Source organism: Stegostoma tigrinum, chromosome 9 (genome assembly GCF_030684315.1).
Source record: "Stegostoma tigrinum isolate sSteTig4 chromosome 9, sSteTig4.hap1, whole genome shotgun sequence".
NCBI lineage: Eukaryota > Metazoa > Chordata > Chondrichthyes > Orectolobiformes > Stegostomatidae > Stegostoma > Stegostoma tigrinum.
The window spans coordinates 27,325,319-27,343,501 of NC_081362.1; the positions used below are offsets into that span (position 1 = coordinate 27,325,319).

The following is an 18,183-nucleotide window of genomic DNA, read 5'->3' on the forward strand; positions in this document are numbered from 1 at the left end:
GAATTCTCCAGCATCTGCAGTTCCCATTATCTCAGTTACTACAGAGGTTTTTTTTGCCTTGCCTAGATATAAAATTTATCCAAATACTTGGCATGTGTAAATATTCCCAAATCTTGAATAACACTACACCCATAGGGATAGTTGGAAAAAGAGAAGTGAAAATATGTAGAGTTTAAAAAAAAAAGTGGCTTAAATTACAATGTAGGAGCGAGGAAGAAGTGTGCATGAGTGCAAAATGTATGTCTTATTCATTAACTGGAATTGTGTACAGGAATACCATCAATTACACTGTCATACACTAACCTCTACAGCCTGGTATGTTTGTGACCAAGCCGTTTCTGAATTTTCAAGTTTGAGTTATATAACAATGACAATATCATTCTATAACACGGAAACAGACCCTTCGGTCAAACTTGTCCACAGATGTTTAATAATTCAAGAGAATTGGAAAACACCATAGGTAAATACCTACCTCTGGTATAAGTGATTAAAACAAATAATGTTTTGCTTATATAAATGGCATCTTCCTCATTTCTGCTCTCAAAGAACAAATTGAGTTTCTTGGGTGCACTTAAACATTTCTCATCAACTGGTATTTCCAAACAATGTTGATTTTTCTAAGTTAATAAAGGTTAAAATAATAGGCAAAGTAACATTTTAACATACATCTCTTCAGTTGCACTTAGAATGAGGTATTTATAGTCATTGACTCAACCACTATAGAAGAGGCCTTTGGCCCTTCAAGTCTGTACTACCAAAGTATACTTACTGTACTACACCGATAGCTTTCAATGTTGACATTTTTCAAGTGCTCATTCAGTACTTTTAAAAAGGTTGTGAGGTTTCCCACCTCAAGTACACTCCCAGGCAATGCATTATCAGAGTCTAACTACTCTCTGGGTGAAAAGCCTTTCCTGAAATCTCCTTTAAACCTCCTGCCTTTCACATTAAAATTATGCCTAAAATGGAACAGCTGCTTCCTTCTGTTCACACCCCTTAATCTTATACACCCCAATCAGGTTCCCCCTGAGCCTTCTCTGCTGATCCATTGTTTTGCTTTCTGGCATGTACTGAGCTCATGCCAAAAATAATGAATCACAAAATATCAAGACTGTCACAACTGTGTTTTGTGCAGGGCCATAACATTATGAACTGTATGAAGGTCATAAAGCTGACCCACTGTTCATTTCCCACTGTGTATTTGTTCTTTGCAAATTAACAAAGTCAAACCTTGTCTTAAGCTCATTGTATAAATTAAGCATTTTAGTCATGTTGGGGAGCTCAATTTTAGAAACAACACACTGAAAACTCCAGACCTGAAAACTTTCAGACATGGGAATTCATTGTGATTTTAACCTTTGAGGATGGTGTTAAAGGCAACCCCATGGACCAACTGTAAAGTTGTTTCAAATCTTGTTGATAACTTACGACTATGACAGCAAATTTAGAATTGGACTATCCCGTAAAAGGTTTTAGTTGTTGGAGTTCGCTGAACGTGCTTCTAAAATGACAACAGATCCCAGTGTTGAGGAATTGTTAATCTGATTACATACAGAAGCAATATTACACACTTGGTAGGAATAATTATGCTAAAGAATGCAATGTAAAGGGCTAATCTTCACATTAATTTCCCAGTGTCACAAACATTCTCCCTCATTGTGGTACTGGCTACCCTTCAAAACAAAAAGAAATTTAATTGGCTGTAAAGGGCTTTTGAATATCCTGACTTTTTGCAAACCAAAAGAATGGCAGATTCTGGAAATAAACAAAAACTGGCATTGCTGGAAAAACTCAACAGGTCTGCAGCAACAATGGAAAGAAATCAGTTAACATTTTGAGTTCAGTGATCTCCAGTTCTGAGGAAGAATCACAGGACTCAAAACATGAACTGATTTTCTCTTCACAATTGCTGCCAGATCGGTTGAGTTTTTCCAGTAAATGTCTGTTTTTGTTACTATATAAATGCAAGTTTATTTCTAATCTTAATAACTGAAGGAAAGCTTCCTTCATGCCGTGACATGGATGTTTCTATATTTACAACATTAGTGGGAGAAAAGGTGGGGAGAGATGGCATGCAATAAAGCAACTTAAATCATTTCAACCAAACAGGAAAGGTCCTTGAAGATAGTGGCACTGAATGTACATGAAGCAGCTTTTAGGTGTGCAATCTTAGTATATTGAAGATGGATGTTAGAGGGCAAAATATTAAATAATACATCTGAAACTTGTATTAATATACCTCAAGACATTCTAAAGCACTTTGTATCCAATGAAATACCCTTGACATGTGCCTGCTCGTTATGTAAAGCATGACAGCCAGCACCTGGGAAGAGAAAATTGAAGTTGATGTTTCATAATTAACATGCATTTAAAACATTGACTGCAGAATGCTGGAAACAGGGTCATCAACAGTAACAAGCAGGTAGTGTTTCAGCTTCCCAGCATTTGCTGTTTGCCCTTTTTTAATCAATTTGTTAAAGAATATCATCACAGTCTGGCACATCCAAACTCAATCACACTCACATTCTGAAGCACAATTGACTCTATTCATATACTACTACTTACCCTACCCCACCATATGTTGGGCATAGTCAAGCATTCTCCATCTTTCTTACATTTTATTTCTATTCTTTCTACATTTCTTTATTCAGCTATTGAAGTGAAAAATTTACAAGCCTGTTCTCAATTTTATATTGATCACAGAATCCCTAGTGTGGAAACAGCCCCTTCAGTGCCACAGGTCCACACTGACCCATCTCTCTATAACCTACTGAATGTACACATCCCTGAACACTGCAGGCAATTTAGCATGTCCAATCCAACTAGCCTGTATGTCTTTGGACTGTGGAGGTATAATGTCTCTTATTGCACACACAGCTATTGAAAAGTAAACCTAAATTATCTATGTCTAAAACACAGTCCATAGCATGATCAGAAGTATGGGTGACCCATGACTTGTCCGGGCATTACACCATCAGTTTATTAATTGGCTAGCTACAGTATGCACAGTATATGGATAATTCTTGGTTAATTGTGCATTGGCTAGGTGATGTGTGGCAAATTGGATTTATTTCTTAAATTGTCATCTACTGACATCACTTTCCATTAACTGTTGATTGGTCCTTTAAAAAGGAAATTCATTGGAAAGAAAAGAATATGCTGGAAAAGTGACTTCTAACCTTAAACCTATAGAATATACTCCAGGAGGCCCAGATTCAAGTCCCATCTGCTCCAGAAGTGTGTAATAACATCAACAGGTTAAGTAGAAAATAGGATATCCAGTTTTGTACAAAATTTGATCATACACATATCACTGAAGCATCAGCATTAGGTAATGTAAGAAACTATATAAAAGTTGAGGTGGTGAGATTCTTGTACAGTCACTTTATTATTGAGTAATAAATTCTGAAGGATTATATAGCTATCATTAAACTAAGTTACCTTTGCAACCTAAGTTATTTAGTCAAATACAATTGCTTCTCTTCTAAAACACAATTAAAACACCAACAATGTAGGACACAGATGCTGTATTTTTCCCCCCTCCACTCTACAGTAAATACCTTCTTGTCTTCCTGTATTGAAAATATCAAAGCCTTTTGCCAAGGATGCAACAAGTCAGGAGAATGTAAGCCAATTCAATCTTGAAGGTTGAAAGTTCTCACAGTGTAGCTCTGTAAAATCTCATGGTATGTTCTTTTAAAAAGTGAGTCTAAGCAGGGGCACATGGTATAGTAAAGTTTGTGTAGATTAAAGTAAGGCAGAATGTGTTAGGTTAATTAATAAATGTGCTTTTGGTGGTATAAATAGACCAAACTAAAAAAAAATCGATCATCAAACATCAACTCCTCTCCTAGTCCCTACAGGAATATATTCTACCCTTTATTCATTTCTAAGGATCCACAAGAATTGGTCAACTGAAAATATATGTAATTACACATTTTCTCTCATCTCACTCGCTACTGTCGATTGATATTAGAGAGATCAGACTTGAAAGATTGATTTCCAGACGAACAAGTCAACCATCTTAGAACATTGAGAAAGTCACCTGGAAATATTCAGCTGAGGCTGCATCTGTCGAGAGAGAAACAAAGTTAATATTTAGAGTCCAATAAGACTTCTGCAGAACATAGCATTGTGTGCTGTAAATTTTGGCTTTGAGTCATTCATTCTCATTAAGTTTCAGTCTGAGGCTGGTGCAGAAACAAAATACCACATAAGCTGGAAGTTTAAAAATAGAAGAAAATACTGGAAACACTCAGGTGAAGATCTATGGAGACAGAAAAAGATTAATGCTTCAGGTCAATTACTGTTCAGAATCTGATAACTGGACTGGTTAGTTATAAAAGTCTTTCAAATGATAACTTTCAAGATTTTAGTCAACACCATGCAACAAGTATTGTAGTTTTTACTCAATGTGAGGTAAAGGTGAAAACATTAAGTGTTTTAAGACAGCACTTCTCACATCATCTTCTGGAATGACTGTCCAGGAATGTAATACATCACCCCATGTTCATTGGAAAGGCATTAGTTTAGCAGATAGACTTTTTTTGAAAGGCGGGTGAATTAATGTTAAGTATGGTAAAAGCTAATTTTTGTACTTCTTGTTTCTTGGCCCATTTCAGTATTCTGGCAATCACTCATTCCCATTGTTCACTTTGCTTCGTGTGGGCCACATCTTGCATGTCAGCAGCTTCAATAAATTCACCTAAAGCTTATCAATCACAGCAAACTGTGCTTCTGCCCTTACTAAAACATCCACATGTGCATCACATGCTGGGATCATTATGGTATGAAAGCAGAAATGTCTGGAGATACTGTTCTCTACAGCTGCTACCAGACCTAAGTTAATGTTTTGAGGCCAGCATGACTCTTCTTTGGAACACCCGGGTTCAGGCTGCCAGTCCTCTGAATTTCTCCCATTATTTGTGCTTTTATTTTACATCGCCAGTATCTGCAATACAGTGTTTTCACTGCAGTGTTACAAACTATTATGAAATGAGCCAAATCTTTTCCCCAATCCAAAAGGTGCTGGATCCAGTTCATACCTTCATAGAATTGTCCAAGTTGAGATCAGTAACCCAACACTGAATCAAGATTTAGTTTGGACCATTTCTACCTTGTATGCCTTTGTATCTTTTAAAACAAAAGCCCTAGGAAGATTTGTACTACAAACCATAGCACAAGATTTCCAGTAACATAACTGTGTACATTCCTTTAAAAAAGTTCAACAATATTTTTGAAATATAGTGAGATGCAAAAAGAGGTATAGCTTTGAACTATGACTTTATTGATCTATCAGCACAAATGCAAGGTCAGTAGGTGCAGTTGCACCTTATTGAAACAAAATATTTAATATAAACATCACTCGTCACATCTCAAAGTGGATACTTGTATACGGATGTTAGGTAGTACCCAATTGCTGGATTGAGAGTTTCCAACTGCTTTCAAGAAAAGTCAAATTATGTTGAACATGAGCATTGAATTCAACATACTGATTAATTTCAAAAAAGGATTCCTTTAGCAATAAAAGTCAGTTTATGAACTCTTATGTATTCAAATGCAGACTAAACAAATTTTAATTCAAACTTCTGTAATCCACTATTTCCTAACTCCAGAGACTAGCCACATAAAACAAGGAGCTTTCTGTGTGTCAGAAGATTAAGTGTATGTATCATCTGAAAAGATCTTTAATCCAGCTGGCAACAGACTAAAGCAGGCTTCAAAAATCTTAAACAACTTAATTATTTAAAAAAATACAAATTTTCAAAAGTGGTGATAAATAAACTTTAATTACATTCATTTAACAAACATTTTTTCCCCCAACCGTAGCTAGAACAATACTTTTAACTCACTGTGGCTTGGCCGATTTACGCTATGGTCTGTGCATTCTTAAGTGCACAATATTCATTCCTCAGCCACCAAAGAAAATACTTCTTAGTTTCAACCAGCTGAGCAGAATTTCACAAAGAGTGGAACTGGAAAAAGGAAGCTTTTGCTTAATTTCTCAAGAAACAAAACCTCCCCCTCCCAGATCTGCACTGGAATAAATTCTCCAGCACAAAGCATAGCAACATTGAGCCATTTACAGCCAGACCTTTATTTTCATACCAATAATATCATTTACATTCCAATAAAATTACAACTGGCAAAATTTACACTTGGTTGTCAAAGTTTAGATTACAGCCTGCCCCCCACCCCCACCATACCTACTAACCCCATCATTGTTCCCCTAATTTGCCTCCCATAAAAAGGAAACACTAATTACCTCAACATTTCGTAATAAAGGAGCTAATGACCTCAAAAACAAGGGATGATTGACAACATAGATCATGACAATTGCAACTACTCAGGATGGACTCCAGTGGTTACCAGCTAACCATTTACTTTCTTTGCAACAGAAGACTTTTGTTATCCCACTAAAATAGCTTTTAGTTGCACCATCTGTGGCCAGGTTGGTCTAGAAAAGATATTACAAGAATATTGGGTATACAGCTTCTGGAAATCAATATTATTCGAAGATACTTTATAGCATAATAGGGTTATGATCTCGATATGTTGTATTGAACTATTATACTGATTTCAGTTTTCCCCTCCTAAATTCCAACAGCTAATTAGTTATTTATTGGTGGAATATGAATGCATTGATCAAAAACACAAAGCAAAATAATTTCAATTTTTCATTTTCACTGGAAGAGGCAAAACAATTATCTACAAGAATTTAAGATAAGAGATATTGACCATTATATATGCATTTGACCAGTATTGTGTTTTACTTAACAATCACTAAAGCTAGTCACAGTTTGTTAATACCAAGGGGAAATACTCACCATATGTACAGAAAATAACATGCATCTCATTAGGTCCTTATTTGAACTTGCACAGTTCACTGAATTTCTGGTTGGTAAGTAAGAGCAAATGTACAATTAATTTTTACCATTGCTCAAGAAATATTAAGCAATTTCTAGGTCTAAGAATATCAACATCTATGCGCACAGGTTTTAAAATTTATAGTCATTAACGTTGGTGATTTAAACAATGTGATCAAGCAACTTTGCACTATACTGCATCACTTGCAAATCAAAATGTTCTCAACATGTTTTTGCAGACATCAATCACAAATTGACAATGCACCAAAGACACAGCCAAACCTCATTTCATGTACAATAACTGGGAGTTGCTTTCTAAGATTTTCCTAAAGCTTCATCATATATCAGAACTTTGGATGGACGCACATGCAGTTATTCTGTTGCAAAGATGCTACTAATTAGGAATGTCAGCGCTGGTGTTGCGGCTTCCATATTTGTGGTGGATGATCAGTAGTACAACTCCCAGAAAGAAGCAGATGGAACCGACAGTGATGTATGCAATTCCAAGGAATGGATTCTTTCCTCCCATCCAAGAAATAGTGCTCAAGATCATTCTTTTTCGCCCGTCAAAACTGCGCACTGGATAATCTGAACATTATAGTAAAGGAAGACTAGTATAGTACTTAACTAAAACTTACGCTTCTTGAACATTGATTTATTTACCAGAATAAATTTTCAAGAATGCATTTTTAATTCAACTTTTGTTGTTATTTTTGACACATTAACTTTTGGTCTCATTGGGATTTTAATTTTGAAAATCTGTCATTGCGTAATCCTATGTTGACAGCATATATTGAACTGTTCAGCTCATTATAGCACGACAGATGAAATATGGGGTTACATCATCAAGCTGTTCTCAATAACGTATTGCCTAAACTCTACTTTTGACTTTGGAAAGCATCAAATCTGAATCTAATCCTGCCCTGGCTTAAGAGGTACTTCCCAGCAGTGATCACAGATTGGATGAGGACATCCTATTGAGACAATTGCAAAACTCCCAACAAATCAGTTAATTCAGCCCTGACCTGGGATCAAACCAGAGAACATATAATGCAGTTGCATTTTGTGTGTTCATATTATTTCATAGCATAGTCCAATTTTCAAATTAATTATCATTTGATCAATTGTAGATTCACTTCCACCTGCTAAAGGAAACAAGTGAGCAATTTAACTTTCATTTGAAAATTTAGACTTGGCTTTCACATTCTAGCTGTCCTTACTACTAGATAATTTGGCCTGATACACCATTTGTAAATTGTAATCAGGCTTTGTACTACTGCACACTGTCTTTGCACTTATCTCAACATTGTAATCTTATACAATACAAGGTAATGTTCTCTTGACCATTTTTAAGATTTGGAAAAATGTATATTGTGTCAGAGTCCTGGTTGTGGATGTGTCCTTTTGTAATACTTCAGCTGGGGGAGTAAAAACTTTGATATACCTAATCTTCAATCTTTGTCAATCGAATCTCATTTTACGACTCCAGAAAGGTTCAATGATCTGATGCTGCAAATTATAGTGGTTGACATAAAGGAAGAATTTCAAATATTAGATGAAATATTCATTACTTGCCTGGGCAAATGTAGCTTCAACAATACATGAAACTTTATACCATCCAGAATAAAATGGCTCGATTGACACATGTTCCAACATTCACTCCTTCCATCAACTGCACAGTAGCAGCAGTGTGCGCCACTGTTTGCACTATAGCAATTCTAAGATCTTTAGACAGCACCCATCACTTCCATCTGGAAGGACAAGGAATGCAGATACATGGGAACACCACCACCTGGTTGTTACCCCCCAAGCCACTCACCATGCTGACTTAGAAACAGAATTGCTGTTTCTCAGTGTTGCTAGGTCAAAGCACTGAAACTCTGTTCAAGAGTCTACCTACAGCAAATGGACTGCCGTGATTGAAGAAGGGAGCTCACTACTACCTTCAAAGGCAATTAGGGAAAGGCAATAAATTTGACACAGTCAGCAATGCCCACTTCCCATAAATTAATTAAACAAAACACAAATTTGAGAGCATCTACTTGACATCTCAAAATGGACCTAGATTAAAGAGAAAAGATAAACCATGTTGCCCTCTTGTCACAGAATGAAATGAGATATTTCCTGATGCTGTTACATAAACTTGCATACAGACAATAACATTTCCTTCCTTCCTTCCACAATGCAGATGTTCACATAGGATAATCAAAACAGTAATTTACAAAAATGATCTGTTGTTGACTTTATGATTGAGATTGTGTCACAGTACAAGCTAAAACCTATCTTCATGTATAAAGTGAAAAACTACTAGTAACTTTAGGTGGACAGAATTTCAGAATAAATTCTCATTTTAGCTTTTATGATCAATTAAATCTGTGAACTGCTTTTCAATTGGATACCTAACTATAGTTTTACTGCTTATGTATTAGCAGGTCTGTAATTTGTACCAATGCTCGTTGATGCAACATCTATATTCTTTACATTCTCATTTATAGCAATAATGCAATTAGAAAAGTGAAAATGATAGGCATGAAAAGGAGCCAAGATGCAGATTTTTTTAAAAAAAAGCAATATATCAGATTTTATTTGACCTATAGCTGCAAACATTTGATTGCAGCAAGAAAATAAGTTCATATGTACAAGACTGCTTTTTGAACAAACATGAATCAGTACTTAAAACCCACTGATCTTCAGAAGACTTCAAGGAGGAGAATTAAGATGACAAACAGGCAGCATCTTTCGTTAACATGGTGTGAAGCTGGATGAATACAGCAGGCCAAGCAGCATCAGAGCATCTATAGTCAGTTGTTAGCAACTTCAGTAAAAAGGATACTGTATGTAACATGTAATGTATAATTTCCCTGTTGCAATGTAGGAGTCAATGAATCATTTTTTACAATAAGCCGGTACAGCTTGCGAAAGGTAGGTAAAGCTGCAGTACGCATCCACACAATGAAATCTTCATTGATGAATCCATTGTTGTCCTTTTCAGTTGGATCAAGTTCATACACTGGCTTTGGCCAGTTCACGGGTTTTGTGGTGCCTGTAATATAACCCAAAATACACCTTGATATTATGTTGAACTTAACCAGTTCCACTAGGTAATTTTGTGGAATTTTAAAAGGGCCTTTTTGGAAATTTTTGTCCCTTTTAATTCAAAGATTTTGAGATAGTTATAGATGAAAAAATTCTGATTTTAACCTGAAGTTTATCTATTCAGAATCTTTTTTTAATTTTGAAACTGATTTTACAATATCTATATCTATTTTAATATTCTAATAGGGAGTCCAGCCAGTTCTGAAAGGAGTAACACTGGACTCAAACTTCAACTCCTTCATTCCCTCACGATGTTGCTAGGCTTGCTCATTTTCTGTTTTTAAATGCAGTCCTTATGTTGGTCACACTAAAGAAATTTGTTTCAATCTGAACCCATGAAACTCACGTTACTGTCATTTCTTGAGTAAAAATAGTGTTCCAGAACTTATCTATTCATTAATTCTGGAATTGGTTAGCTCAGTTGCCTGAACAGCTGGTTTGAAATGCAGTGACTGTGGGTTTAATTCCCGAACCTGGTTGAGGCTACCATGAAGGATTTTCCTTCTCAATCTCTCTCCTCACCCAAGGCATGGTGACCCTCAGGTTAAACAATAAGTTACCTTGCTCGCTCGTGCTCTCTCTCTCGCTCTCTAATGAAACATCAGCCCTATCGGTAGCAATATAACAAACTTACCTGTTACTTATTAAAGTAGAAAATCAACTTTTATTCAATTCCTTTCATGACTAGACATCCCATATTTCTCCAGTCATTCATTAGACAGCTGGTCAGAGTCATACATCATGGAACTGACCTTTCAGTCCAACAGTCCATACCAGCCATAATTCCAAACTGAACTGGTCCCACCTACTTGCACTTGGCCCATATCCCTTCAAACACTTCTTATGCGTGTACTTATCTAAATGTCTTTTAAAAGTTGTAATTCCACTTCTTCTTGAAATTCATTCCATACATGAACCACACTATAAAAAAGTTATCCCTGATGCCTTTAAAATCTTTCTTTTCACTTTAAAAAAATGCCCCTTAACCGTGAAATCCCCAACTGTAGGGAAAAGACCTTTGCTATTCACCTTATCTATAATGATTTTATAAATCCCTAAGGTCACCCCTAAACCTCCTATATTCCACTGAAAAAAGTCCCTGTCTATCCAGCCTCTCCTTACAACTCAAACCCTCCATTCCCAGCAACATCCTGGTGAATTTTTTCTGAACTTGCTCCAGCTTCGTAATATGCTTTCTGTAACAGGTGGCCAGAACGGACACAGTACTCCAAAAGAGGCCTCACCAACGTCCTATACAAGCTCAATGTAACATCCCAACTTATATACTTAAAGGTCTGAGCAATGAAGGCAAATGTGCAAAATTCCTTCTTAACCACCTTGTGTACATGTGACACGAACTTCAAAGGATTATCTATCTGAACTGCTAGGTTTCTTTGTTCTATAACACTACCCAAGTCCCTGTCAATTGTGTAAGTTTTTTTTAACCAAAATCCAATACCTTTAATTTGTCCAAATTAACTCCACCTGCCCCTTCTCAACCCAATTGATCAAGATCTCTTTGCAATCATAGATAGCCATCTTCACTGCCCAACATACTACCAATTTTGGTCTCATCCACAAATTTACTAACCATGCCTTCTATATTTTCATCTAAATCTTTCATATCTGCTGATACGTAATAACGATAAGAAATCTAGAAGTAAGCTTACAATCTTAGGAGCCACTGCAAGATCCATGTTATTCTCAGTCCACCGTTTCAAGCAAATCAATGGATGGTGCAATTTCCACACTCAGAAGAACATCCCTTAATGTATTAGTGTAGTACTTCTGTTTCACACATTTGCCAGCCTAATGCTAATTTTCCTATTCAGACCTGTTTGCACAGTATATTCACCCCCACAAATATCATGATTAAATCCAATTAATTTACTGTCAGAGACCAAAATATATCCCATCAGATTCAAACTTGGGAAAAGGTGTGCTTGCCATTGTACCATTACAACTCTACACAATTTCTTAATTGTAGGTGACCCATATAGTTGCTCTCAAAGATAGCTTCACAATTAATATATTCAAGAAAACAGGGACGCAATCAATTTTCATTTTTAAATGAACTTGGGATAATTCCAATGTAGAATTTACACAAAAACAAACTTCATACAGATTCAAAATTATACCCAGTGTTGAAATTAAGTTACCTTTAAAAATGGTTGATAAATTGGAATCCCCAGTTGGGTTTCTGAACTTGACATTCCTGTCTGTCCACCAAGCAATGCCTTTTTTAATCAATGGAATCTCACTTCGAGTGCCATTATCTATGTAGTACAATACTAAAGTATCTAAATGAAAAATCAAAGACACAAGAATTATACATCAAAAAAATTGACAGATGTTTCTCAAAGTTTAATGTAACTGTAGGGAGCTGGTGTATCAGTTCAAATACCGAGCAGGGTGTTGGGTGTGGGTGCATTGCAGGGTAAAGGAGAGAGAGCGCGAGAGATAGATAGATAGAGAACACAACACAAACCGATTCACATTTATTTCATGAGAAATTTTGAAAACACACAATCTGGAATAAAGAGGAGACGAAGCTTGCTTCCAATAACTCAGTGGCTAAATGCAGGTCGTAAAAGAGATCAATCAGGCTATGAAGATTTGCTCAACCACAAGCAGGTACTGGGGTCACACAGTGAATACTGCTGCTGCCCTTAGACATCAAAATAAGAAAAAAAAAGGTCAGTTAAGAATTATGGATGTTTGAAAGTGATCCTTGCTGGAAGTTTGAGTTGTGTCAGTCCTGGACTTCATGCTGATGCCATTTGTCAAATTTTCAGCAAGATTCACCATTCAGTCTGTTCCGTGAATCAACAACGGTCACCATAGTAAGATGCCAGAGATCATAGAGTTATATACAGACCCTGTGATCCAACTTGTTCACGCCGACTAGATCATTCAATAAGTCAAAATATTCAAAGCAAAGTGAGGAGGAAATCAAATTGGATCTACACAAACAATTTGGTAGCCTATAAATTGTACACAACTGATGACATTGATCCACTCTAGTGTGACTGGAGCATTATCTATTGATTCACACATACTGTTTGCCATCATAGAGCAATCTGATCTGAATGATGGTGAAATGTGAGGCTGGATGAACACAGCAGGCCCAGCAGCATCTCAGGAGCACAAAAGCTGACGTTTCGGGCCATTATCACTGATCTGAATGATGGTCCTAGTGAATCATATAATAAAATCATGTTTGAACTATTTGCTTTCCAGTCCATTAATCCTATTTAAAAGGAAGGTTTTTATTCACTCCACGAAACTCGTATTCTTTCTCTTCCCTCCACCTGGCCCAAACCCACCAATTTTAAGGATTCATCTAAAAGGTGCTGTGCCGATCTCTCCCAGTTCTCCAGCTCAGCTCTTTTTCCAGCCTATTTCCACATCTCTGCTGTATTCCCTCCCAGGCCTGGGTTGTCCCCCCAAGTACTCATTATATTTTAGTAACCATCAATGTATTGATCTTGTAGTCTCCTATACATATACATATTATGCATCTGCAAAGTGGTCTCTCTACATCTAATACCAACATTTTTATACCCATTCCAGATCCTGTGGCCACTTACCTGGATTTTTGTCTATTTTCTTGTATAATGAACAAGAGTATTCAAATGGATTGTACCATCACAAAATAGTACGCAATTACAACAAAATATGCTGGAAATATTTAGTAGGTCAGGCACCATCTCAGGAGAGGGAAACAGGAATTAACTTTGATCATGGACCTGCCATTTTGGTGGTGGGTGTTGGGGACTGTTAGGATACGGCACTGGGAATCTAGACAACAGGATTTCTAACAAGCTGTTTTCAGATGGGAAGTATTTGGTAGAGACCTGACAGGCTGGAATATTTTAGTACTTATTTTAGATCAGCCTCTGTAGTATTGCGTTTTGGAAAACAGTCTGTATTCCTCTTTTACCACTTACAAATATTTCAAATACACAAATCAGTAATACACAGACAGAATATGTAGAACAGGAGTAACTGATTGAAAATAAGTCAAAAGAATACTAGCAAGATTCATTGACAAGTGGTGCAATGAAATGGGTCTGAGAGGACACACAAACAGAAAAGAACTAACGATAAGATGTATGTCATTCTTATGTAAGCCCATCAGCAAAACTACAGTAATTGAATTATTCACAATTTTTCAACTGTCAATACTCAGAATGTCATTGCCTATTTTTTAAAACAAATCAGTAGCTGAATGGTATAATGGTTCGGAACAAACATTGTAACTAAATATCTTCATAATGTTCTAACTAAAAATCAAACAAACAGTCTCTGTATTATTTTGGTTGGAGGGTCCAACACACTCAACTAGAGTGCATACCAGCAACTTGCTCCACTGCTCTGTATCAGGCCTGTGAATGGCACATGTGGGATATAGCCTCATGGATGTTCTACTTTCATTCTAAATGACCTTCTTCCAATGGAAGGTTAAATATGTCTGAATATTTTATTGTCTTGGTATGCCGTGCTACCAGGCCAATAAGTATTTTACAAAGTAATATTCTTTCTAACACACAGAAGTGCTGTATATTCACAGGTCTGTCTAACTCAAAACATGTTGTACATAAATTATACAATCTAATTTCTATTTGATATGTGAAAAGGTCTTGTATGGTTACCTACCATTAAACAGACTGTTTGCAATAGCTCCACAAGGGGCAATAGGTAATCCATCAGACACTCGATATGGCTCACATTCTTTACTGGGATCCTGAGTGAGGTAGAGAACAGAGATTTAATATTGTAGTACTACAGTAAAGAGACAAAAGATTCTTGTATGCTGAAAAAGCCTCACCCAGAATTTGTTATAAATGGACATTGAAGCGAAGAAGGTCAGGTTCATTTCTTTTCCATTTTATAATAAATTCAAATTCTTGTGACCAATTAGGTTCACGGTAAGATTGGACCAGAGAATGGGATTGCTACAATGTATAAACTGACTACGCAGGAGGCCAAACCAAGGAAGATTCATAATTAAATTTAGTAATGGATATGAAGTAGAGCAGATAGGAGAGATGTAAACATACGGGGGATTGCAAGACAACAGTGCTCATGATGTAGTACTATTTAAGCGGAAACCTAAAAACACAAGCATGACCAATAAAGATGACAGACTAATGAACTATAGAAAATTCAATGGAGGAATACAGCAGAATCTAGGCAAGTTTAAAAAAAGGTACAAAACAGCAATGGGAAACATGAACGCTGGAAAAAAAAAATCCATTTAAGACACCAAAATATTAAATTCTACTGAAAGACCATGAATAAGTAACAGCATAAAAGAAAAATCTAAGGTAATGTTAAGTGCAGGGACAAAAAGGGATAATATGTGGAGAATACAAAGAAATTTGAGATAAGTTACAGAGGATTGATAAAAATATCAAGGTACACAAAACAAAATAGCAAGCAATCTACAATGATATTAAAGTCCTGTTCCTACACTATGACAAAAATTGCAGGTGGGTACTACAAAAGGATGGGATTAGTCAAAGATAATGTAGTAGATAAATATATCTAGATTCCAAGACGACCTTTGATAAAGCAGCAAATAGGCAAAATGAATATGATCCCCTGGCTCTATGTTGACAGCAGAATGGATAGTGTCACTAAGACATTTTATATTTATCATTGCTTGGAGAGCTAAGTTTCAAAGGATTGTGGAGAATTGAATTATTCCAAGCTTTGGGGAAATACTTCAAGCAGATTTCCTGAAGAGCATTCTGAAAGTTCACAGTGGCAGTAATTTTTTTGGAACAAGTCTGCTTGTAAGTCACATGATTGCTGATACCGCTTTGCTGTAAACCCTCACTAAGGCCAATTTTGAACAGTGACCGGCCTGAAGAGATGCTGATTTTATCTGGTTCTATGAGAAAGACGGCCAATAAGAATAAGCCAGTTGGAAGAAAGCCTAAGAACAAACTATCCTGCTGATCACTTTCAGTTCTGAAATGAAATTCTGTTGAGTTCAGGTGATTGAATGAGCATCTTAATGCTCAATTTCCTGAGCAGGCAATTTCTGAAAGACTGCAGAGACAACTATGATTAATGATTAATGACATGATCACACCAGCAACAAAATCTGAAATTTCTAATAAACAGAAATTGATCATTTTTCAGATTTAATGACCCTTCTTCAGTAGACCAGAAACATTAACTCTGCTTTCTCACTGCAGATGCTGCTGGGTTTCTCCAGTAATTTTTGTTTCTGTTTCATGCTTGCAACATCCAAAGTTCTTTGTTTACTTTATCAGAGCAATGGACTCTGAAACATTCCACACCTTATCCTTTAACCTTCAAGAAAAATCCTTGACTAAAGTGTTTTGACTTTAGAAAGCCAATCTCTGCAGAGAATTTGTTTTTTTCTTTTCCTCAAGAGAAATTCTGCACATGAATGTTTTATCGATATTTTAGCGGTTAATACTTATACACAGCAAACTTGCTATTAATCAGTATCTATGGGACCAGGAGTGTGCCAGTTGCTCAAATATTCTGTATAATCAAGAGGTATGCATAGAAGTGCAGTAAACCGTGACAAGCGAAGCTTCAAGACATCCACATCCCTCCAAAAATCTACATGAAAACATCAACACATCCTAAACTCAATGCAAAAACACAAAGTAATAGAAACGTAATGCAAGGGATGAACACATCATTGTTATTCTTGACTTATGATATATACCACAAATACTAATGCGATTCATACTTTTTTGCTGGTTTGTCAAGAGTGCAGGTTGATCAGGCGTAGGTTAAAACAAAGTTTGCTGTACTTTGCCTGCATCATCCCATACCTTTTGAAGGTGGATAGATGAATTGTAATCTGGGATAAAAGAAGCCAGAGAGGTAATAGCGGATGCTCAGAGGATTCAATTTTCATTTGTTCCAGGCGAGGTACCAGAGGATCGAAACTTTGCAAACATAATTTATTCATAAAGGATATTAGGGATAAGCCAAATTATTACATCAGTCATTCTTATCTCTGTGGTGGGAAAATTATTGCAATCAATATTGAGAGATTACTTGGACAGGCAAGGATTAACCAGTGATAGTCAGCATAGTTTTGATGAAGGAAAGTCATGTTTTCTAAATTTTTGAATTTTTTGAGGGAGCAATGAGTGTGGAGGAGTGGATGATGTCTGCATTAATTTCAGTAATGCATTTGACAAGGTCCCATATGTGGCATACTTACGCAAAATTAAAGCCCTTGGGATATACGAGAATGTTTCAAGCTGGATCCAAAATTGGCTCAATGACAGAAAACCAGATGTATCTGTGAATGGAAAACCCCCAAGGCTCAGCATTGGGTTTCTTGCCATTTATGACCTGTATTAAATGATTTATACTGAAATATTGGAAGCTTGATTAGGAAATTTGCAGATAACACAAAAATTGGCCAGATAATTTACAGTGAGCAGGATGGTTGTCAACTACAGGAAGATATCAATGGTTTGGTTAAGTTGGCAGAAAAATAGCAAATGGAATTCAATCCAGAGAAGTATGAGCGTACACATTGGGGAGGACCAACAAAGCACAGTGATACATAATAGAGAGGAGGACATTAAGAGGGACACAGGAAGCAAGAGACCGTGGGGTTTGCGTCCACAGGTCCCTGAAAGCAGTACAACAGATAACGCGATAAAGGAGGCGTAGGAGATTTTCTTCAGCAGAGAGCGGTGGGAGCTAAGCGGAATGAGGTTGGAGCAGAGTGATTTGGTATTTAAGCACTTACTTTGAAGCCCCAGGTCCTACACAGTAGGGCCTCCCTCCCTCCCCCTCTAACCTAATTAAAAGTCCACAGACTCACAGCAGGAAGAGCGGGAGTGTCGATCAGAGGCCTACAGGTGGGGGAGTCTCTGCTTTAAAGATTAGAAAATACCTACCTTGACCAGCGGGCCCTCCATTCCTGTTCTAGCAGAAAGAGCAGGAGATCTAACCAAGAAGGACTGTTAAGGTAAGGCTTTTCAATTTATATCCTTGTGTATCGTGTAATTGATTAAAAGTTTAATTGCTTAATTAAGGGAGTGTAGCAGAAAAGTACTAGAAAGCATTTAATACACAAATTGTAGAAGTTAACTAAAGTAATAATGGCTGGACAGGATATGCTGTAGCTGTATGATGTGGGAGCTGGCTGATCCCATTGTGAGTGGCAGCGACCACATCTGCAGCAAGTGTTGGTTTTTGGAAGAAC

The 18,183-nt window shown here is 36.7% G+C and overlaps 1 protein-coding gene across 1 annotated transcript in view; it reads right to left on the minus strand.

Moving 5' to 3' along the window:
• Window positions 1–5,770: 5,770 nt before the first annotated feature.
• Window positions 5,771–18,183, minus strand: part of LOC125454912 (cell cycle control protein 50A-like) — a 33,790-nt gene continuing 21,377 nt past the window's right edge. The window contains exons 4-7 of the mRNA XM_048536218.2: window positions 14,622–14,709; window positions 12,122–12,262; window positions 9,700–9,909; window positions 5,771–7,454 (exon numbers count right to left, since the gene is read on the minus strand). Of these exons, the coding sequence (XP_048392175.1) occupies window positions 7,261–7,454; window positions 9,700–9,909; window positions 12,122–12,262; window positions 14,622–14,709 (633 nt within the window). The 3' untranslated portion in view covers window positions 5,771–7,260. The remainder of the gene's footprint in view (window positions 7,455–9,699; window positions 9,910–12,121; window positions 12,263–14,621; window positions 14,710–18,183) is intronic.